This window comes from Ipomoea nil, unplaced genomic scaffold (genome assembly GCF_001879475.1).
Source record: "Ipomoea nil cultivar Tokyo-kokei standard unplaced genomic scaffold, Asagao_1.1 scaffold2759, whole genome shotgun sequence".
Classification (NCBI taxonomy): domain Eukaryota; kingdom Viridiplantae; phylum Streptophyta; class Magnoliopsida; order Solanales; family Convolvulaceae; genus Ipomoea; species Ipomoea nil.
The window spans coordinates 1,720,851-1,744,733 of NW_017619187.1; the positions used below are offsets into that span (position 1 = coordinate 1,720,851).

Below are 23,883 nucleotides of genomic sequence, written 5' to 3' on the forward strand. Positions count from 1 at the left end.
CTTAAAAAAAATAGTTATTATGTAATAATGGAGAAGGGCCAGAAGCATTAGCAAACTAGCTACTCTACATGCATTTCATTCCTCTAATGCAAATTGATCCAATTTAAGCATATATAATAAGAGCAAGCTTAATCCAAAAGCAATTCTAGCTACTCATGATTAGAGATTTAAAGTAAAAGCACAATAAAATTGCATGTAATAAAAGCTCAAGTGAAATAGAAAAACTTGAAATGAAATTAAACGAACTGATGAAATGGAATTGAAGAAAACATGGCAATATTTGTTAATTATTGATCTACAAAGTGGAATTTGCAAGAGATTATGAACTAGACTCACAAGAGAAAGTACTCCATTAGTACTATGCTAAAACCAACAAAAGATCCCTTAAGTCACAGGATAATTATTGTCACTAAAAAGAATTGAATCAGATCAGAATAGGTCTTTGTTAGGCAGTGAAATGGCTCGGAGAGCTGAGTTTAGCATTCTGTCATCAAAACGTGGCGCTGATGTTGTGCACGTATGAAGAAATAAGTAATTGATTCTTTAGCCTATTTGAGATTTATAACATTATGATTTTGAGAAATGGGTCAAGCTTAGTTTGTGGGTTGTTACTTGTTAGGGTTGGATTGAACTTTTCGACATGTACAAAGTATTTTTTGCATGCTTAGCTTGGTTTGTGGGTTGTTAGGGTACGGTTGGATTGCTATGAATGTTTTTTTACTTCCTAAAGGGCTTTGCGGGGAGATTGAGCAGCTGATGAACTCTTTTTGGTGGGGGTGTAAGCAACGAGGGGGAAAGGGAATTAGATGGAGTACTTGGGGGGATCTTTGTAAACCGAAGAAGTTTGGTGGTATGGGGTTTAGGGCAGTGAAAGATATGAATATGACAATGTTGGGAAAGCAAGGGTGGAAATTTCTGACCATTCCGAATGCTCTGCAAAGGCGGGCTATACAAAGTTTTGTATTATTTTCTCAAATTTTGTATAGCCAGCCTCAACTAAAGCTAAAGTTACAAAATTTCAAATTATACATGGAAATGAGTTGAGTGTAAACTTGGACTATACAAAACTTTAAAGTGTACGTATCTTAAAATTTTCCAGGGGTGCATAGTATAACAAAAAATATGTTCTCATGGAGCCAATATATAGTGTCAGTTTTTAATTGCTATTAATCCTTCTTTAATTTGATTTTAGTGAGCTAATTCTTAGTAAATTCAAATTTAATATTCACATACTTAATGTGTAATAATTAACTACCATGTAATCTGATATGGCATCCCGATTATCCATCCAAATGGATGGTCATAGATTTGAACTCCGGTGGTGGGAGCTTAGATTCTTTAGGCTGAAAATGTTTAAGAAAGTATTGAACAGATACTACCTTGTAAAGAATCATTAGTATTTCAAAAAAAAAAAAAAAGATATGCAGTAGAATATATATATTTTTTAATTTCGGACTATTGTACCATTTTTATATGTGATCCCCAATATCTATTTTTCAATTTTTTTTTATGAAAGATTTGAAAAATCTTGTCACATTTTCCCTTGTACAATCACTAATGATCAGAATTGTTACATGCTAATATGCTATGTAGAAAAAATTGGTTCATTTCCGCCAAATGCACTTTTGAAGTCCAGTAAAATTATGGAAAATCTACAAATAGGTCATTGAACTGGAGAATATCAATTAAGTTACCGGACTCGAATAAGTTCCAAATTCATCATGAACTCGGAAAAAAGAGCTATTAGCATGTTTAGCAGGTTAACTACAATTTTGCTGATTGGGATGCCACGTGTATTTATATTTTAATAAATAGATGTCTGGATTTACATGAAAATAGAGGAGTGAAGAAATTAGGGCTTTAAATTTTGACTTTAAAAGGTCAAACGCTTACAAGTAGTCCAAGTAGGATAATAGGAAAAAATATATATAAATATTAATAGCATCCTAATCAGCGCAAACCGGTTGTTAACCTGCTAAAAATATTAATTAATTTTTTTCTGAATTTATGGATGAATTTGGAGTTTATTCGAATTTGATGGCTTAATTATTATCACCTAAATAGTTCAATGACCTATTTGTACATTTCCTGTAAAATAATTTATACCGTTCATGGGTTGATATTAGTGTTCTGGCACTAATATAATGTTAAGCAGAATTAATATTATTGCAATTAATTAATTAATTAATATACATTATTAATACATGTTTAATCCCCAGGCCATCCAACGCATGCATTAAAATGACTCTACTCCTTCTGCAATCCCCAACGCATGCATTAAAATGGCTATACCTCAATTTTATAATTTTAAAACAGTAGCATTTACCTCACTTAATTAGTTTTCTCTAAACCTATTATGCCACTATAAATATATGCCCACATATCACTCTACTAACAGGGCGTTTGATCGGAGGGGATTACGTGAGAAAAGAATTGCAATTTCATAAGAGATGAATTACTAAAAATAAAGTGGGAATTTAAATTTCACTGTTTGGTTTACAGAAATAGAATTTCTGGAAATTTCAATTTCAATGTTTGGTATACATAAGAATTGAAAGGGAATAAATAGTATAAAATCCAAAATGCCTATTGTTGTTGTGGTATTAATTTTACATTTTTTTAAAAAAAGAGATAATTTTGTCTCATTTCTAACTTTTTTTCTCCTTAAAATCTCAGGAATTAAAATTCCAAGGGGACATGGGATTTTAATTCCATGAAAATGGAAAAAATTGTAATTCCATGGAATTACAATTCTTCCAACCAAACTAAAAAATTTTATGGCCTTTGAAATTATGTGAGAATTAACTGGGAAGGGAATTTAAATTCTCTCCAACCAAACGCCCTGTAAATTCATTTATGTTACAAACACTCTGAAAGGCACCGAACTTTAAAATTATTCAATTTGATTTTTTATTGTTAAAAATCTAATGATTAAGTAAAATTGCATAACCTCGTTAGTTTTCATCGTCAAATCATTCTAAATGGTAGAATGCTGTGATATCCAATCATTATGGTAAAAAAAAAAATAGTTAATTTCATTTTTTATCCTAGATTTATAATTCACATTTCACTTTTAGTTTTTTTTTTTTTTTTTCAAACCATTCTTCTTTAGTCCCAGTATTATTATGACATGACCATTATTGGTCTTCCATCAACAAAACCCGTTTAAATTTCAAAAAAATACAAGGTCATTTAGGTCTTCAATTATGAATTTTTTTTAAAAATAAAAATAAAATATAGCGGGTTAACCCACTTTCTATAAAAATGATCGAAATGATCTTGCATTTAACGATATTTCAACGATTTTGTTGGCGGAGAACTAAAAATGATCATGCCACAATAATACTAGAACCAAATATGGATGTTTTAAAAAAGAACTAAAAGTGGATTGCCATTTATAATTCTAGGACCAAAAATGGAATTAACTCTAAAAAAATATCATTATTCCTCTCTTTCTCTTGCATCTCCTCCCAACTAAAATATCCTAAGGGTATTTTGGTTGGGAGAAAGAAATTAAGAAGGAAATGAATTTGTAATTCGGTGAGAAAAGAATAATGTGAGAATAAAGTAAGAATTTAAAGAATTTTGAGAATGAGAAAGGTAGAACCGAAGAAGTAATATAAATACTAAAATGTCTTTATATAATAATAATAATTGAAGCATGTGCTCCATCTCAACTAAAAGCTTAAGCTGATAGTTGGATTGCACATTAATGGCTATATGCTCACAATAATAATAATAATAATAATAATAATAATAATAATAATAATAATAATAATAATAATAATAATGGACATATTTGTAAATTTATTCATTTTTCCTTTGCAACCGGCCGTTGAATTGGAAATCTTTGAGGTATAATTATAATTCAATAGTTTGAAGGAATTGTAATTCTTTCTAATCAAACAATGTAATTGGTATAGATGATGAATTTCATTGCAAAGGAATTGAAATCCATGTCAACCAAACACCCCAAACTTTTATGTATTATCATCTTCCTTCTTTCTGTCTCTTTTTTATTTTTTTTTTCTTTTTTTTTTCTTTCAATTTACCTTCATTTTTTCTTGATTTAAAAAAAAAAAAAAAAAAAAAAAAAAAAAAAAAAAAAAAAGTCTAATGGCTGTAGACGAAGTGGAGATTGTGACATCAAAGGATTATTTTCAATTGAGCCCCAACTTCCCCAATATCATTCAATTAACCCCTCTGCATAAAGGATGAAAATAATACAAGATTGGCACTAAAATCAACCCAATTAATAATAACAAATATAGAATATAAGAATAATGGTGTACAAAATGACTTAAATAAGTACATAATCTTGGCTTGAAAGAAGAAACTAAGACTTTCAATCTGATCTGACATTTTTTTTAAAAATAAAATGTTAAGTAGCTTACAAACTTGCAACAAATAGCTAGACCAATCTTAGTAATCTCTTTGATCTTTTTCGACCCATTAGGCTTTATAAAATCCTAACTAGGATCGATTTTTAAATTTTTGTGATTCTGTTCTTATAGATAAATGAGGTCATATCAAGAGTATAAGAGCAATCTTTAAAATCAAATCATAAGAATCCTACTAACATTTTTTTTTTTAAAGCTAAAGGGAATTCATTAATTGAAATCCGAGTACAAAGCATTAGAAATAAACAAGGGGGATTGTGATTCCACTCTTCACAAGTCGACTTTGAACAAGACTCCTTAGCAATGAGATGGACCGTCATGTTCGCAACTCGTGAATCCTACTAACCTACTATCTTCAAAGTCTAAACAAACTGAAAATTTTAAAAAATAAAACGTCTTGAAACTACTTGGCTAGTGGCTACCTGTTGTGTTGCCGCTATCGTTTGGAATGCAAGTAGAATGTTCTGTTAGGGGGAAGAATCAATTCCTCAGGCAGTATTGATGGTAAACTGGTGAATGATACTTGTTTCAAGTTATCTCTACAAATTCAGGGCTTGAGACATCATATGATCTGTTGGGAAACATAACGGTTTTGCCATGCGGCATGCTCAATTAATTAGGTCCTAATTATTAGGAGAGAGAAGTGATTTGGTAATAAAAAATAAAAAAATTGATGAGGTTTAAGATTAATTACAATTTTACACATCCTAAAATATTGTGCTCCCTAAATTGAGATCATGTGCTCTTGGACATTTTGCACATCCTAAAATCCGGCCTGACCATAACCAATGATAAACAAGTCTAAAACGTCTTGAGACTTAAAATAACAATTACAAGGATAGTAAGAGAGATATCTGCAAGATGATCTAATTATCTGAAGTATATGCTGAAGTCCACTGAAAAACAGCAGGGCTATTTACAAGGAGTTCTGATACACACTCTTATTTTACTGTAATTAATACATGAAGCCTGTGGTTCAAATATATACTCTCAAGAAATTGAATTTCAATTATAGGCACAATAATCATAAGTTTGATAGGAAAACGAAATACAATACTCTGTAACAAATCCCTCATAGTTAGAAGCAATGGCAAAATCCGGTTACTTCAACTGCTCTTCCTAGTTGCAACGAGCTTCAAAATCCCACGAGGTGCAAGCGAGGGACCAGCCCAGGTCACTGCTTTTCTTTGTGATTCCTGCATCATAAGATCACACCAAAAAGAAACAAATTTATGGCCTAAAATATCACATGGTTTTGGCAAAAAGAACAGCTCCATTACTATACAGAATAAGCAACACAAAAATCTAAATGTATAGTTTTACTATCAGTTTAAACTTTTAATTGTATTTACTGGTTTTGGATAAGTTGGAGATCTTACCTCTACTGTAGAGGCATCAGTTTCCTCACCATTCACCCTTTCATCCTCATCGCCTCGAATCTCCTTCAATGACTCCAATACCTGTTCCATTGTAGGCCTCATATCCTTGTCAGGTTGCAAGCACCGAAAAGCTAGCTCTGCTACTGAAGTAGTCATTCTCTTGATTTCAGTATCCATCTCATACCCCAGAGAGGAATCAATGAGTTCGTCAAATGCTCCTATTAGAATCTTGTTTGTTGCTAGTTTTGCCAAACTGATCTCGTGTGCATGCCTGCGTACATCCACAGCAGGCATTGAGGATATGAGTTCAGTAAGAACGACCCCGAAGCTATAAACATCACTCTTATAAGTGAGCTGATAACACTCGTGATAGTCTGGATCAACATATCCAGGTGTTCCTTTAGGTGTAGTGGTGGCATGAGTGACATTAGCAGGGAAGAGTTTCGAGAGCCCAAAATCTGCAACTTTGACGCTGAAATTCTCATCAAGAAGTATGTTACTGCTCTTCACATCGCGGTGGATTACTTCTGAGGCATGGAGATAAACCAATGCTGCTGCAGTTTCCACAGCAATCTTCATGCGGATAGGCCATGTGAGCAGTCCATCTACTGCTCTTCGGCCATGGAGATGATCTTCAAGTGTTCCATTTGCAATGTATTCATACACAAGGAGGAGTTCGCGGTTATGCCTTGATGTGCACCCGTAAAGTGTAACGAGATTAGGGTGCTTTAGCCGGGTGAGAATTGAGATTTCATTCACAAACTGCTCCATTCTCTTGCAGTTTCGCTCATGAAGGCGCTTCACAGCAACTTCTCTTCCATCCCCAAGCATCCCTAATTTGCATTCCAGGAATTAGCCTAGAGAATAGTGAATCTAATGGCAGATGAAATTGAATATTTGTTATTGTGTTACCATAGTAAACAGTGCCAAAACCTCCATCCCCAAGTTCTTTAGAAGGATCAAAATTGTTTGTTGCTTCTTCAAGTTCAGAGTAGGAGAAGACTAGAATTCCAAACAGCCTACTGCGACCTCTCTCAAGGTCCGTGGGGAGACCCACAGATGTATTTCTTGAATAGCCTTTGCTTCCTTTCTTGCGTCGCCAAACAACAAAGATAGCTAAACTTACAAGGATCAGTCCTACACCTCCTGAAAGTACTGAAGATTTGAAAAAGAACGTATCAGGGTCTCACTCCCGCAGAAATGTAGAGAAAGTAGGAGAATGAAGGGGGTTGATGGTGGTTATTACATTAGTTAGACATGAGGGATATACAAAGTTCAATAACTTACCAGTGATTAGAATCAATCTCTGCTTGCTCTTTCCTGTAGCCACGGTTTGTAAATAAGTGACAAAACATCAGGTTCACGCCATTTTTAATTTATTAAAGAATTGTTATTATACACAAGAGAGTAAGATGCAACATTAAGGGTGTGTTTGGTTCATGAGTTTACACACTAGGAATGAAAATCAAAATTAGTGTTTGGTTGACAACTTTTTAAAACACAACTATGAGATTTAATTATCCCTTCAATTAAAACCTCATTCCATTAAAAAATGGTATCATTCCATCTTATTGGTGCTTTGGATCTCATTGTATTTTTTATTTTGAAAAGGAATCTCATTGTATTTGAATCAATTGTCTTAATTTTTTTGTTTTGTATTTTTAAACATTTATTCCCATTATAAGATCATACATAACCAAACATCAATATTAATAATCATTTAAATTCTACCCTATTACCAAACATGCAAAATGCTTTCACCAAAACTCATTCTCGTTACCAAGTATTTGATTTTCATTTCCAATTCAATTCCGATTCTGATTCTAATGTGCGAACCAAACAGACCTTAATATCTTACGACTCTGCTTGTACTAGAAGATTTGAAATGTTTTGAATATAAATATAGAGATAAACGCAAGATGAGTTGTGAGGACAAGATCAGAGTGTTTACCTTTTTTACAATGAAATATATTTTTGCTGTCTGTTGTACATTGGCCTCCTTTTTTGTAATAACAGTCATAGCACGCAGGTGAGACTTGTAAGTAGAGTCCGAATTGAGCATTTGTTTGTTCGACGACAAGAATTGGAGTTGGATACAGGGTACAGTTAGCCGCAGTATCACATTTGGGATTATTCTCTGGAACCAACTCACTTTTATACTTCAAACTAAATCCATCCGTACAGCTGTACCTTTCATAATTGCCCATATCATCATCAGCTTGAATGAAATTGCATTTCAAAAAGGGGGAGTTCAATTCCTCTGCTTCCAAATTGCGGAAGGTGATAGAAGGAGAATACGGGAATTGGACGCTGTAGTTTAAATTTGAGTAATTAGGGCACTTAAGTAGTCTCTGAAGCTTTACGTCTCCCAGGAAGATCACATATTCACCCCAGACAGGATATGGTTTCACACGCAGAAGCTGATACGAATCTCCCCCCGTTCCCAACTGGAGTGTTGGAGGTGTTGCAGAACAATTTACTACGACTAACCCACAATGAGGCTGCGTGTGTTGAACAAAAGGGAACTCCAGATAACCCACACTTCCACAGGGGAATTCCTTCGTACAATTAGATGCCAAAAACTCATCTTCTCCATGAGCAAAGTATAAAAAGAGCATTAAGGAAAAGAGAAGGAAGAAACAAGGATTAAAGGGCACACCCATACCAGCTTTCTTCTTCTTCTCCTTCTCTCAAACAATGGAAGAAGGAAGAGAATTATAGAAGATCAGAGGAGAACAGCCAGCAGAAAGACTTAAAAGGTCGACCTTGACTTGAGGTCAACTGTGTTGCATGAATATTTCCACGCGATGTAACCCAAGAGATGGAAGAGTAGCTTGACTTGAACTTCTGGCCATGACTTTAGAAGCTAGCCACAAACAGCAAACAAGGAAATTGCTACTCAATTTCCAAGTTTGACTAGTGGTTAGCAGCAGACTGAAAATATATATATGTAAAGTGCATGCATATATAATGCGTGAGAGTATGAAAAACGGGTTCCATACCCCTTCTTGAGTGGCTGTGATCAACCAATCCTAAATTAGTACTCATAAATCTTCTTATTGGTAAAGTCAACAGAAAAATATGGTGGGAAATCAAAGAATTATTTCTCTTTCGTGGGGCCATGCAAGTAGAAAACTAACCCAAAAACTGTTTTGCATTACTGTAGCAGGTGACAGGGTCCAATTTCTTTAGCTCCTCACCCTACCAAGTACCAAAACCAACTATCAGACTTTAACAGGAAAGGATGAAGAAATGTTATTGTAAAAGAAGAATATGGCCAAATATCGACCTATATCACTGCAACAAACAACATTTTTATAATACATAAGACTGCTCTTACATTAGAGCAAAGATCAGTAAGAATGCAAACTCTTTGCATTTACTTATGTTTCTATGAGAATAAGACATCTGTTCTTGATATTTTCCAGACTATGTTATGCAAGGAATTACACATGTTGGCACTTCTTAACAAACTAGACAAAATTTAATAAAGCAAATGATTGAATCACAAAATAACTTCATCAATTTATAAGGGAACTACAAGACATAAAGCAAGTTGATCTCATGTCTATGCCTATTCATATCCATAGCCGGCATTTACTGTCTTGCTCAAGGTCTTGTTTTAATGAGAGATCAAAGAATTTTGAAGAACCCCAACCACCCTTCTTGTGACACCAAGAACAAAAAACCCACCATCGGAGTCAAAGTGAGGATCAATATAATTCCTCCAAAAACTGTAATGAAACAAGAACAGAATCAAAAGTCTGGTCTGCTGAAAATCAAGTAAAATATAGTGATTAGAATATATACTCCCCTGGAAATAGAAGTGGTATTTTTCATTTATAGGTTAGGGAACACTAGGGTACAATAATCATAAGTTGGATATTAAAATGAAATAAAATACTCTAACAAATCCTACATAATAAGAACACAATCACCAACTCCAGTGAGTGGCAGTGACTTCAACAGCTGCTCTTCGTAGCTGCAGCATGCTTCAAAGTCCCATGATCTGCAAGTGAGGGACCAGCCCATGTCCAGCGCATTGCTTTTTGTCGCACATCCTATGTCATAAGAATACACCAAAAACAAACAAATTAATGACCTAAAATATCACATGATTTCACAAGCTTTTGATAAAAATCACAGCTCCATTTACTTATTTTGGATTCATTGGAGGTATCTTACCTCTTCTTTAGATACATTAGTTTCCTCACCATTCACCCTTTCGTCCCCATTGTTCAACTCATTGCCTTGAATCTCCTTCAGCGACTCCAATACACGTTCCATTGTAGGCCTCATATCCTTGTCAAGTTGCAAGCATTCAAAAGCTAGCTCTGCCACTGATGTGGTCATTCTCTTTATTTCATTATCCATCTCATATCCCAGAGAGGAATCAATGAGTTCATCAAATGCTCCAGTTAGAATCTTGTTTGTTGCTAGTTTTGCCAAATTGATCTCATGTGTGTGCCTACGTATATCCACAGCAGGCATTGATGATATGAGTTCAATAAGAACAACCCCAAAGCTATAAACATCACTCTTATAAGTGAGCTGATAACACTCATGATAATCTGGATCAACGTATCCAGGTGTTCCTTGAGGTGTAGTGGTGGCATGAGTGGCATTAGCAGGGAAGGGTCTTGAGAGCCCAAAATCTGCAACTTTGACGCAGAAATTGTTATCAAGAAGTATGTTACTAGTCTTCACATCACAATGTATTATGCCTGAGGCATGGAGATAAACCAACGCTGCAGCAGTTTCCACTGCAATCTTCATGCGGGTGGGCCATGTGAGCAGTCCATCTGCTGCTCTTTTTCCATGGAGATGATTTTCAACTGTTCCATTAGGAATGTATTCATACACAAGGAGGAGTTGGTTATGCCTTGTTGAACACCCATATAGTGTAACAAGATTTCGGTGCTTTAACCGGGTGAGAATTGAGATTTCATTTGCAAACTGCTCCATTCTCTTGCAGTTGAATTCATGAAGGCGCTTCACAGCAACTTCTCTTCCATCCCCAAGTATCCCTAATTTGCATTCCAAATATTAAACCTAGATAGCAGTGAAACTACTGGCAATAGAATTTGACCATCTCTTATTGTCTTACCATAGTAAACAGTGCCAAAACCTCCATCCCCAAGTTCTTTAGAAGGATCAAAATTGTTTGTGGCTTCTTCAAGTTCGGAATAGGAGAAGACTAGAATTCCGAAGAGCCTACTACGGTCCCACTCAAGGTCTGAGGCAGGATCCGATGATGTATTCCTCAAATAGCCTTTCCTTCCTTTCTTGCGTTGCCAAACAAGAAAGATAGCCAGCAAGCTTACAAGGATCAGTGCTAAACCACCTGAAAGTACTGAAGAATGAAAAAGTAATATGTATCCTGGTCTCAGTTCCTCAGAAATGTAGAGAATGTAGGACAATGCAGGTGGTTGATACATGAAGGATATAAAAAGTTCAACAACTTAATTACCTGTGATTAGAATGAGTTTCAGCTTGCTCTTCCCTGAGGAGATGGTAAATAAGACACAAAACATTAACATTATTCACTGACTAACTGCAAACTAGGCTCTGGAGTTGACAACTCTTGTGCTAGAAGATTTGAAATGATTTTGAACATAAATAGTTAAAGATGGAGAAGAGTTATGAGGACTAGAGTGTGTACCTTTTTTACATTGAAATTCATTGTTGCTATCTGCCCTACATTGCCCTCCTCCATAGTGACAGTAATAGCACGCTTCTGTGACTTGTAATTCCACTCCAAATCCAGCAGTTAAAATATCATTTGTTTGATGAATAAAAATTGGAATTGGCAACGGGATACAGCTATCAGGAATACATGCGGGATCCTCTGTAATCAATGGACGTTTATAGTACAAACTGTATCCTTCAGTACAGTTGTTATACCTTTCATAATTGCAGAGATCATCATAAGCTTGACTGTGATCATTGCATTTTAAAAAGGTGCTGGATTCGTATGGCTCAAAATTGCGGAGTGTTATAGAAGGAGAACTCTGAAATTGGATGCTGTAGTTTAAGATTTTGCAATTACGTCTGTCAAAGAGTCCCTGGAGCTTTGAGTCTTCAACAGTGATTGTAAAGACACCCCAGCCTTTCTTCACTTTCTGAAGGTGATACCAATCTTCCCCCTTTTCCAACTGGATTTTTGGAGGTGTTGTATCACAATTTACTGCCACTAAACCACAATCAGCCTGCGTGTGTTTAGCAAAAGGGGACTCCAGATAACCTATATTTCCACAGGAGAATTCCTTCGAACAGTTAGATGGCGACTCACCTTCTCCATGAGCTAAGTAAAAGGCGGCCATTAAGGGAAACAGAAAGAATAAACAAGGAACAGAGGGCAGAGCCATAGCAGCTTTCTCCTTCTCTCAAACAATGGAATTGAAGAAGAGAATTAAAGAAGAAATAAAATATTCAGTCCTACACAGAAGAATTATAGAAGAGTAAAACTCAGAAAGACTTAAAAGGTTGACCATGACTTGAGTCAACTGTGTTGTATTCATATTTCCACGCGATATAACCACAGAGCTAAAAGAGCACAGTCAAAATATATATGTACTGTGCATAATGCGGGAGTACGAAAAACGTGTTGTATGGCTCTTCCATTTTGTGATATGATCAACCAGGCAAATCCTAAATTAAAAGTAATAAATCTTCTTATTGGTAAAGTCAACAGAAAAATATGAACGGTCTGTTAGTCTGTACCTAAAAGAAAATCAAAGAATTCACTTCTCTTTCTCATGTCAGTGTCAAACCAACCCAAAAAACACCCCACAAACTTTTGTATTACCTCGCTAGTACCAAAGGCCATAAAATCAGAAATGTGGATACTACACCCGCTTCAGTGTGACCAATCAGCAGCCATAAGTCATAACCAATGCGTTGCGTTCACATTATATAATTTTCTCAAGGAATATAACTTAGCCTCCACCTAAGATTTTTAGCTACTTGAAGAGAATTACACTTTCATTTTTTGGCAAAAAATTGTGTGAGACTATGATTCTTGTCCATGAAATGGATCGAATTTTAGACAACTGGATAATATGTTCAATGAAGGTACACCTATCACAATTCCAGTTATAAAGTATTACATTATTTATCATTAATAACAATTAATTTTACCATAAAATAGTATCAAAATTTCATATATGAGTACTAAAATATCTATCATAAGTAATGATTTAATTCCAAATAGTATTAAATTTTTTACAATTTCTTTCATAAGTATTACAATATTTATATTAGAATTACAAAACATTTTGTAAGTATCACAATTTATGTTATAAGTATTACAATATTTATCATTAGTAATAATCGTTTTACCTAAATACGTAAATATGTTAAGGTATTAAAATAAAATAATCATTATACGTAAATATTTATCACGCGAGTTGGGCCTAATATTGACCTAGATCACTTGGTCACTGCAACAAAGAATATAATTGCTCCAAAAACTGGAATGAAACAAAAACATAATAGAAGGTCTGGTTTTACTCCCTGGGAATAGAAGTGGTATTTCATTATAGGTTAGGAAACAGTATGTACAATAATCATAAGTTTGACAAGTAAATGAAATAAAATACTCTGTTACAAATCCCATATAGTAAGAAGATAATTGCCAGTTCCGGTGACTTCAACAGCTGCTCTTGGTAGCTGCAAAATGCTTCAAAATCACACCATCTGCAAGTGAAGGACCAGCCCATGTCCAGCGCATTGCTTTTCGACGCACCTCCTATATCATAAGATTACACCAAAATGAAACAAATTAATGGCCTAAAATTACATGATTTTACATGCATTTGATAAAAAAGAACAGGTCCATGTACTATATAAAATCCCTGTGCTACCATGCTCTCTATAGGATAAACCACACAAATTTACATAGGGAGTGTTTAAACAATATTTTGTCCTCCCTCGGCAGATAAGAAAAATGATCTAATTTTCAAACACTATTACTAGCTAGATGTAGCAGAGCTCTTCTTTACTGATTTTGGATAAGTTGGAGATATTACCTCTTCTATAGACACATTAGTTTCCACACCATTCACCCTTTCGTCATCGTTGCTCAACTCATTGCCTTGAATCTCCTTCAATGACTTAAATACATGTTCCATTGTCGGCCTCATATCCTTGTCAGGTTGCAAGCATTGAAAAGCTAGCGCTGCCACTGAAGTGGCCATTCTATTGATTTCAGTATACTGCTCATGTCCCAGAGAGGAATCAATGAGTTCATCAAATGCTCCTGTAAGAAACTTGCTCATTGCTAGTTTTGCCAAATGGATCTCGTCTGTATGCCTACGCATGTCCAGAGCAGGCATTGATGATATGAGTTCAATAAGAACAACCCCAAAGCTATAAACATCACTCTTATAAGTGAGCTGATAACACTCGTGATAATCTGGATCAACGTATCCAGGTGTTCCTTGAGGTGTAGTGGTGTAATGAGTGACATTAGCAGGGAAGAGTCTTGAGAGGCCAAAATCTGCAACTTTGACGCAGAAATTGTTGTCAAGAAGTATGTTACTAGACTTCACATCGCGGTGTATTATGTCTGAAGCATGGAGATAAACCAATGCTGCAGCAGTTTCCACTGCAATCGTCATGCGGATTGGCCACGCGAGCAGTTGATCTGCTGCTCTTTTGCTATGGAGGTGATCTGCAAGTGTTCCATTAGGTATGTATTCATACACAAGTAGGAGTTCACGGTTATGCATTGTTGAGCATCCATATAGTGTAACAAGATTTTGGTGCTTTAAACGGGTGAGAATTGAGATTTCATTTGCAAACTGCTCCATTCTCTTACAGGTGCGCTCATGAAGGCGCTTCACAGCAACTTCTCTTCCATCCCCTAGTCTCCCTAAATTGCATTCCAATAATTAGCCTAGAAAGTAGTGAATCTAATGGCAGACAAAGTTGAATATCTTTTATTCTCTTACCATAGTAAACAGTGCTAAAACCTCCATCTCCAAGTTCTTTAGAAGGATCAAAATTGTTTGTGGCCTCTTCAAGTTCGGAGTAGGAGAAGACTAGAATTCCAAAGAACCTACTCTGGCCTCTCTCGAGGTCTGAGGTGGGATCCGAAGATGTATTTCTTGAATAGCCTTTGCTTCCTTTCTTGCGTCGCCAAACAACAAAGATAGCCAAACTTACAAGGATCAGTGCTAGACTACCTAAAACTGAAGAATGAAGAATATGCATCAAGGTTTGAATTGCTCATAAATGTAGAGAAAGTAGGACAATGTAGCTGGTTAATGATGGTTATTACTTGAGCTATACCTGTGATTAGAATCAATCTCAACTTGCTCTTTCCTGTAGTCACTGCAAATAAGCAACTAAGCATTAGTAACATACTTCTATTATAGAATTGTCATGATACACAATAAAGTAACAGGCAACATAATATTTGACATCTATTGTACTAGAAGATTTGAACATAAATAGGAGTAAAACAAAGAGACAAACATGGAGATTAGCTGTGAGGACAAGTGTGATTACCTTTCGCACATTGAAATTCATTTTTGCTGTCTGATATACATTGGCCTCCTCCATTGTAACATTGATTGCAAGCAGGTGAAACTTCAAAGTACAGTCCAAATTGAGTAGTTAACGGATCACTTGTTCGCTCAACAACAATTGGAGTTGGATACAGGGTACAGTTAGCAGAATCACATTTGCGATTCTCTGAAACCAATTGACGTTTGTGATACAAACTAAATCCATCAACACAGTTATAGCTTTCATAATCGCAGATAGCAACAGCTTCACTGTATTTGCATTTTATATATTTATGTTGCAATTTGTTTCCTTCCAAATTGTCAAAAGTGATACAAGGAGAATTAGGAAATTTGACGCTGTAGTTTGAAATTGAGCAATCACGGCTACGAAAGAGCGTCCGAAGCTTCGAGTCTTCAAGAGTGATTGTACTGTCATCCCAGCTTATACTCACAATCTGATACCAATCTCCCCCTGTTTCCAACTGGAGCGTTGCAAGTGGTTTAGCATCACAATCTACTGAGATTAAGCCACAATGAGGGTTTGTGTGGTGAGCGAAAGGGAACTCCAGGGGACCGAGATTTCCACAGGAGAATCCCTTGGGACAATCAGATAGGGACTCGTCTTTTCCATGAGCGAAGTAAAAGGCCACTAAGGGGAACAGAAATGAGAAACAAGGAATGTAGGGCAGAGCCATAGCAGCTTCCTTCCTCAGCTCCTCTATCAATGGAAGAAGAGAGGAGAACAGCAGAAATAATTAAACGTTCGAGCTTGACTTGAGGTGTGAAAGAATATATTGACTTGGACTTCCGGACATGACTTTAGAAGCTATAAACCGCAAACAAGGAAATAAGGAATTTGATACTCAAAATTCCATGTATGACTTCTGACAGGGTGTTTGTTGAGATGAAAAAATCTATCCATATCTATATATATATATAAAAGTAAAATCCTCCTATGTTAACAGGGTGTTTGTTGAGATGAAAAAATCTATCCATATCTATATATATATAAAAGTAAAATCCTCCTATTTTATTTTCCCGTCCAAACTTTTGTAGTAAAACTTATTTGGTAATCAAATTTAAAATAAAAATTAATTAAAATCTATTAATTGATAATATTGTTTCCATATTCACGTATTAACCTAATTGGTAAATCTATTAATTGGTAATATTTTTTCCTTATATTCATTTATTCATTCTTTTATATTGAGTAATTATATATAGAGATATAGATATGTATACTAACATACCTCCAATGTTTATTCTTGCCCAGGATATTTCTCCATTGAAGACTTGCAGAGCTATTAGACTGCAATTGGTGTGCACCTATATGAAGTCCCATAGAGAAAGGGGAGTGAATTCATAAAATCTAGAGAGTGCATGTTTGAAGATCAAGAGGTATTTTTTTTTCAATTTTGTTTTTTTTTTATACGACTCCAATGTTTATTCTTGCCTAGGATATTTCTCCATTGAAGACTTCCAGAGCTATTAGATGGTGATTGGTGTGCACCTATATGAAGTCCCATAGAGAAAGGGGAGTGATTCCATAAAATCTAGAGAGTGCATATTTCCCGATCTAATGGTATTTTTTTCGATTTTGTTTTTTTCTAGAACTCATGTTGTATATGAAATTGGAAAAAAGATGCATTACAAAGCTGCTTCCTATACTGCAAAAATAAGTTGCAAAATAACACTTTTCTTTTTTACTTCATTGTAGGGAACTTCATGCTCATATACCAAGGGAACATGTTGGTAAGTACTGTAAGCTTTTCAAACAATGAAAAGTTTATGCCATTAAAAATTTTATGGTGATAAGTAATTTCTATATTTTCAAAAAATGCACTCATTATTTTATGTTGTAATTCCACTATGCTACTTTGGTTAAAGAATATAAAAAAAAATGACAACTTTTCTAGACAAATTTATTTATTGAAATTATTTTCATCTTTGAAGTCTGTAGATGATAAACAATTCGTTGGTAAGTTTCATTTACAATTTTAATCTACATTTGAATTTATTTATTTTTATTAACATGTTTGACGTTATTGGTAGAATCGTTGAGATATACTCCCCATTGGATAAGATCATTGCAGGGAAGCCTTCTTAACTTATTGATTTTCTAATTGTACGTGGATACAAAGTAAATTATCTAATTTTGTTATTTTTATTGTATTTTGTATATGTATTTTTTATTAAGTACTCCGTAGTTTATTTGTTTATAGGGACAATCAATTGAAAGCTACAGTGTGGGATCAACATATACCAAGGCCAAGAGTTGAAACTTTTTTTTTTTTTTTTTTTTTAAATTCTGGCCTTGCAAATCCTATGGTTGGTGTAGAGTTAAAAATGATACGAAGAGTTAATCTAAACAAAGTGTTTTAATTTTTCTTTATATTTGAAAGTGTTTGAATAATGACAAGTAATGAATGTTCTTTTTGATTAGCCAGTTATGTCACGATATGTAACAATGAAAAAAAATTCAAAATCAAAATCCTATTTACTTGATTTCTTGTCTAAACAATAGTAAATAGTAAAGGTAAATTAAAAAAAGAATGAAAAAATGAACATAAATATTTCACAATAATATTCTACATCATCAATTAAAATGAATATTAATAATTTACTGAAAATTAAAAATGAAAAAAAATGAATTGAAGTTAGGTTAATTGGAAAAGGAAATGAATATTAATAATTAAGTGAAAATAAAAATGATCCATAATTGACTAAAATAGAAAAGGAAATGGCCAGATCATTACATTTTAATTTTTCACAATAATATTATACAATAAAATACATCAAATCATAATTATGTCATAAATATTTCACAATTTTAAAACGAAAATTAAAAATAGAACGAAAATATTTTAATAATAATATTCTACATCATCAAGTAAAAGTAAATTAAAAATGAAAAGAAAATATTTAAATAATAATATTCTACATAATCAATAGTAAATGCATATTTTAAACAATAGTAAATGTAAATTAAAAATGAAACAAAAATTAAAAATAAAACCGAAATATTTCAGTAATAATATTCTACATCATCAATTAAAAATGAAATGAAAATTAGGTAAAAATATCACTGCATCTGATATTCTAATTGACTAATTGAATGGAAAAAAAAAATTGGCTGAAAATGAATATGTCATTACAAATTGACTGAAAATATAAAAAGAAATGAATATTAATAGTTGACTGCAAATAAAAAATGATCCATAATTGATTAATATGAAAAAAATAAATGGTTTGATCATTGCATTTTAATTAAAAATGGAACGGAAACTAAAATTTGATGAAAATATTTCAATAATAATTCTACATCATAAATAGTAAATGCATATTTTAAACAATATTAAAGATAAAATTAAAAATGGAACGTGAATATTTCAATAATAATATTATACATCATCAATTAAAAATTGAACGAAAATTAGGTAAAAATATCACTACATATGATATTCTAATTGACTAATTGACTAATTGACTAAAAATATATAAGAATAATTTGCTGAAAATGAATTTGATATTACTAATTGACTTAAAATATAAAAGGATTGCTAATTGACTAATACTCTACCATTATATATTTTCACCCGAGTCACCTATCCTGATGGACTGAAGGTGTTAGCTCTATACGATGATGGACAGGATTGCGTTGCTACAACCAATGTCATATACAAACAGATTTCAATAATGTGTAAATACAATCGTTGATATTATGTTTTTTTAAAATGACAAAATTGCTATATATCTAGACAAAAAAATATATATATTCCATACAAATGTAAGATAGCAATTCATTCCTATAACTGAGTTGCTAGAGAACGAACATATTTGCCTAATTTATATAAAAAAAAAATACTAAACAATGATAAATAAAATCTCCAAAGTTACAACATCGCATGCATACATCTACACATTAACGTTTAATTTGAGCAATTATTTGCTCAAATTCAAACAATGATAACATCAAAACACATAAATAATCCAAAACATATCTTCAATTGCACTGTATAATATTTGATGTTCTAATTTAAATAATTATATATCAATCCAAATATTTTTAATATATTATAACAAATCCATCCCGTGCATCGCACGGGCGAAAATACTAGTTATTATTAAAAACAAAACCTTTCTAAAAGAAATAACAATAAGTAATACTTAAAGTAATTCTCCTTTCCTTTTATATAATAATAAGGAAATAATAATCAGTAATACTTATTAAACAATAATAATTAATAGTATTTTTTTTCAGTCAATTAGTGATCCTTTTCTGTTTCCTTTTCTATAAGAATCAGTATACTTATTAAAGAACAATAATAACTAGTCAATTAGGGAATAAACTTATTAAAAACAAAATTTTCCTTTTTAATTATCCGTCTAAACAATTAATAATAATAAGGTTAGCAAAAAAAAAAAAATGAAAAGAATTAGTAATTCGAGAAGTCATAATTTTTTATAATTATTTATAAGAATTATTTTACTATTAATCTGATCAATATGATCAATATAAGGAAGATGAATCATTTTTTTATCCGAACCACATGGACAATAGGGTGTGGCCTCTTAGAAAATGAGTCATTTTTTAAAAAATATTTTCTTTTGCCGTGTTTGATTGCATTTTGGAAAACTTGATGTGTTTAGTTTATTTTCTGGAAAAATGAGTAGAATTGTATGTTTAAATATTTTGGTGGAAGTCATTTTTCGCCAAAATGACTTCATTTTTCCCTGTCAACAGAAAAATTTTCCGTTGACTGAATTTTCCTGTTGCATCCAAACACTGAAAACTCGAAAAACATTTTTCAAAAGTTATTTTTTGAGTTTCCAAACGGACCCTTAACCTAAAGTCACCACTTCAATGGTCGCTTATTATTCTGTGGACAGGGATCCACCTTGTAAGGTGGATTAGGGTTCAAAAATATACAATTTACATATATTAACTGTTTACAAATTTACATACTAAATATTTACAATTACATATATAATTTACATACTGAATGTTCACAATTTAAATTGTGAGCATTCAATATGTAAATTGTGTAATTTGAATCAGGACTCACCTTGTTAGGTGGCTCAAGGTCCATGGTATAGTTGTTGTTCAGTGGTAGGGTGGGGCCTGACTCCCACCAACAACATCTTGGAGAGTTGGAGGTAGGCTCACCAAGTTAGTGTTTGAGCTCTTGGGTTTCTCAAATTGACGGTAGTGTATAAAATGATAACTTCAGCGCAGAGTCAACGATAAGAACTGATTGGGAGGCTGCTTGGACAACTCGTGATTTACCTTCTCCAGCTACTCTTAGACATGGATTTAAGATTAATCTAGTGTAAGTTGAAAAACTTTAAAAAAAAAAAAAAAAAAAAAAAAAAAAAGGTGCGGAACGCAACATAAAAACTTCCAACAAAATAACTGGAGCCGATTGTTGATCGTCTGGAGTTATCTTTGACAGATCATATAATTGCTCCAAAAACAGGAACGAAACAATTCAAAAACATAATAGAATGCCTAATTTGCTAAAAATCAATAACAATAGTGTGGTTAGAATATATACTCCCTGGAATAGAATACTAGGTACAGTAATCATAAGTTTGATAAGAAGATGAAATCAAATACTCTGTTACAAATCCCATATAGTAAAAAGCCAATTGCCAGTTCCAGTGACTTCAAGAACTGCTCTTAGTAGCTGCAACGTGCTTCAAAATCACACCATCTGCAAGTGAAGGACCACCCCATGTCCATCGCATTGCTTTTCGTCGCACCTCCTATGTCATAACATTACACCAAAAATGAAACAAATTAATGGCCTAAAATATTTACTGATTTTGGATAAGTTGGAGATTATCTTACCTCTTCTTTAGACACATTAGTTTCCTCACCATTCACCCTTTCGTCGTCATTGCTCAACTCATTGCCTTGAATCTCCTTTAGTGACTCGAAAACATGTTCCATTGTAGGCCTCATATCCTTGTCAGGCTGCAAGCATTGAAAAGCTAGCTCTGCTACTGATGTGGTCATTCTATTGATTTCGGTATCATTCTCATATCCCAGAGAGGAATCAACGAGTTCATCAAATGCTCCCGTTACAATCTTTCTCATTGCTAGTTTTGCCAAATGGATTTCGTCTGTATGCCTACGCATGTCAAGAGCAGGCATTGATGATACAAGTTCGATAAGAACAACCCCGAAGCTATAAACATCACTCTTATAAGTTAGCTGATAACACTCGTGATAATCTGGGTCAACGTATCCAGGTGTCCCTTGGGGTGTAGTGGTGTAATGAGTGACATTAGCAGGGAAGAGTCTCGAGAGCCCGAAATCTGCCACTTTGACACAGAAATTGTGGTCGAGAAGTATGTTACTAGTCTTGACATCGCGGTGTATTATGTCTGAAGCGTGGAGATAAACCAATGCTGCAGCGGTTTCCACTGCAATCTTCATGCGGATTGGCCATGTGAGCAGTCGATCTGCTGCTCGTTTTCCATAGAGGTGATCTGCAATGGTTCCATTAGGAATGTATTCATACACGAAGAGGAGCTCACGGCTATGCCTCGTCGAGCACCCATATAGTGTAACAAGATTTCGGTGCTTCAACCGGGTGAGAATTGAGATTTCATTAGCAAACTGCTCCATTCTCTTGCAGTTTCGCTCATGAAGGCGCTTCACAGCAACTTCTCTTCCATCCCCAAGTATCCCTAATTTGCATTATTCCAAGAATTAGCCTAGAAACTAGTGAAAAAGAAACTGAATATCTGTTATTCTTAAATTACCATAGTAAACAGTGCCAAAAGCTCCATCTCCAAGCTCTCTAGAAGGATCAAAATTGGTTGTAGCTTCTTCAAGTTCAGAGTAGGAGAAGACTAGAATTCCAAACAGCCTACTCCTCCCTATCTCAAGGCCTGAGGAGGGATCTGAAGATTTATATCTCGAATATCCTTTGCTTCCTTTCTTGCTTCGCCAAGCAACAAAGATTGCGAAACTTAAAAGGATCAGTGCTAAAGCGCCTGAAACTGAAGCTAGAGAGAAAGAGCAAGTGTATATGAAGGTCTCATTAGACTTATATGAAGGATACATATATAGTTCAACGATGACAAGACTTACCTATGATCAGAATTGACTTGCTCTTGCTATTATTTCCTGTGGGAGTGTTCCCAGTGGTTACAGTAAAGTGTAAATAAGCGAACATATAATGTTAAAGATAAATTCCCTTTGATATATCATACTGTACAAGAAATGAAAACTTCGATTAAAGTCAAGAGTGGTTACCTTGTGCACAGTGAAATTCATTGTTGCTGACTTCTGTGCATTGCCCTCCTCCTTGGTAACAATCCTGGCAAGTTTCTGAGACTTGCAAGTGCAATCCAAATTGAGCAGTTAAGCCATCTTTTGTTTGTTGAATAACAATTGGATTTGGATACAGGGTACAGTTAACAGTACCACATTTGGGATTCTCTGGCAAGTGACGTTTATAGTACAAACTATATCCTTGAGTACAGTTATACCTTTCATAATTGCGGATAACAGCTTCACTGCCATTGATGCATTTAAAATGGTTGTTCCATGTGCTTGGATCGAAGCTGAGGAATGTGATAGAAGGAGATTTCTGAAAGTGGAGGGTGTAATTTAGATTTGAGTAATTATCGCTGTCAAAGGGTCTCTGAAGCTTTGAGTCTCCAAGGTAGATCATATAGGCACCCCTGAAACGATTCACAAGCAGAAGCGGATACCAATCTCCTCCCGTTCCCAGCTGAACAGTTGGGGGTGTTGTATTGCACTTAACTGCAACTAAACCACATTGAGGCTGTGTGTGTTTAGCAAAAGGGAAGTCCAGAAAACCGATAGCTCCACAGGAGAATTCTTTGGTACAATTAGATAGGAACTCAGGCTCTCCATGAACAAAGTAAAAGGCGGCCATTAAGGGAATGAGAAAGGAGAAGAAACAAGCAGGATTGAAGGATAGAGCCATAGGTGATAGCACCTTTCTCCTCCTCTAACAATGGAATTGGAAGAAGAGAACAGCAGAAAGACTTAAACGAGCTTGACTTGAGGTCAATTATGTTACGTATTTCCACGCTATATATGTAACCAGAGAGGTAATAGAAAAGATTGATAGAAGTAAGAACAGTGTTCAAATGGAAATCAAAGAATTCCAGTTCTCTTTAATTTCTAGGGCCCATGCAAGAAGAAAACCAACCCAAAAAACACGTACCCCATTGACTTTTGCATTCATCTGTATGCCAGGAGTGCTTTACCCGTGGAAGAGTCAGATATTTGAGCCCAATCGCTTAGGAACCTGAGTATGGAATAAAGAATCTGAGACTTAGAAAATAAAGGAGCATTTGATCATATTTTTCAGGCTTGCGAAGCAGTTTCTAATTTTCCACTCCTCCAAATCTCATCCCAAACATTTACTCCTCCAAAGCTTATCCCATGATTTTAAACCTCTGCCAATTTTCATATTTGACTTTATTATTTACACATAGTAAGTAGCTAACAATCTACTACATCACTCACAAATTTCTTTATTTTCTTTCACCTTTCTTTGTTGAACTGCAGCTTCTTCTTGTTGTGATAATAAAAATCAGAAAACC

The 23,883-nt window shown here is 34.2% G+C and overlaps 3 protein-coding genes and 2 long non-coding RNA genes across 5 annotated transcripts in view; 2 read left to right on the forward strand and 3 right to left on the reverse strand.

The window, feature by feature from the left end:
• LOC109156775 (LEAF RUST 10 DISEASE-RESISTANCE LOCUS RECEPTOR-LIKE PROTEIN KINASE-like 1.1) overlaps positions 1–12,195 on the reverse strand; it is a 59,169-nt gene extending 46,974 nt beyond the window's left edge. Inside the window, exon 1 of the mRNA XM_019304608.1 lies at positions 11,442–12,195. Coding sequence (XP_019160153.1) covers positions 11,442–12,147 — 706 coding nt within the window. The 5' untranslated portion in view covers positions 12,148–12,195. The remainder of the gene's footprint in view (positions 1–11,441) is intronic.
• On the forward strand, positions 5,512–8,311 carry LOC109156786. Its single transcript, XR_002050112.1, has 3 exons — positions 5,512–5,522; positions 7,724–7,817; positions 8,301–8,311. It is a non-coding gene; the product is annotated as an uncharacterized LOC109156786 (long non-coding RNA).
• A 1,090-nt stretch (positions 12,196–13,285) lies between the features above and the next one.
• On the reverse strand, positions 13,286–15,206 carry LOC109156781 (LEAF RUST 10 DISEASE-RESISTANCE LOCUS RECEPTOR-LIKE PROTEIN KINASE-like 1.2). The gene is made up of 4 exons (XM_019304625.1): positions 15,074–15,206; positions 14,734–14,973; positions 13,783–14,654; positions 13,286–13,529 (listed from the first exon to the last, which is right to left on the reverse strand). Exons 1-4 carry the CDS (start codon positions 15,144–15,146, stop codon positions 13,431–13,433), a joined length of 1,284 nt encoding a protein of 427 aa, XP_019160170.1. The 5' UTR covers positions 15,147–15,206; the 3' UTR covers positions 13,286–13,430.
• Positions 15,207–16,852: 1,646 nt separating this feature from the next.
• LOC109156787 lies at positions 16,853–17,367 on the forward strand. The gene is made up of 3 exons (XR_002050113.1): positions 16,853–16,873; positions 17,009–17,043; positions 17,344–17,367. It is a non-coding gene; the product is annotated as an uncharacterized LOC109156787 (long non-coding RNA).
• A 3,413-nt stretch (positions 17,368–20,780) lies between these two features.
• Positions 20,781–23,395, reverse strand: LOC109156737 (LEAF RUST 10 DISEASE-RESISTANCE LOCUS RECEPTOR-LIKE PROTEIN KINASE-like 1.1). The gene is made up of 5 exons (XM_019304571.1): positions 22,559–23,395; positions 22,394–22,429; positions 22,063–22,308; positions 21,143–21,987; positions 20,781–21,057 (listed from the first exon to the last, which is right to left on the reverse strand). The coding sequence occupies exons 1-5, from the start codon at positions 23,256–23,258 to the stop codon at positions 20,959–20,961; spliced, it is 1,926 nt and encodes a 641-aa protein (XP_019160116.1). The 5' UTR covers positions 23,259–23,395; the 3' UTR covers positions 20,781–20,958.
• Between the last annotated feature and the right edge of the window lie 488 nt (positions 23,396–23,883).

What these genes read in the sequence shown, in the direction of transcription:
- LOC109156781 (XM_019304625.1), bottom strand. Translation starts at nt 15,146, where the DNA reads ATGTTACTAATGCTTAGTTGCTTATTTGCAGTGACTACAGGAAAGAGC. An exon ending in GAGATTGATTCTAATCACAG is followed by an intron (nt 14,974 to 15,073) that starts GTATAGCTCAAG and finishes TTCATTCTTCAG; the next exon opens with TTTTAGGTAGTCTAGCACTG. An exon ending in TTTTAGCACTGTTTACTATG is followed by an intron (nt 14,655 to 14,733) that starts GTAAGAGAATAA and finishes AATGCAATTTAG; the next exon opens with GGAGACTAGGGGATGGAAGA.
- LOC109156737 (XM_019304571.1), bottom strand. Translation starts at nt 23,258, where the DNA reads ATGGCTCTATCCTTCAATCCTGCTTGTTTCTTCTCCTTTCTCATTCCC. An exon ending in TTTTGGCACTGTTTACTATG is followed by an intron (nt 21,988 to 22,062) that starts GTAATTTAAGAA and finishes AATGCAAATTAG; the next exon opens with GGATACTTGGGGATGGAAGA. An exon ending in CTAATGTGTCTAAAGAAGAG is followed by an intron (nt 21,058 to 21,142) that starts GTAAGATAATCT and finishes GTTATGACATAG; the next exon opens with GAGGTGCGACGAAAAGCAAT.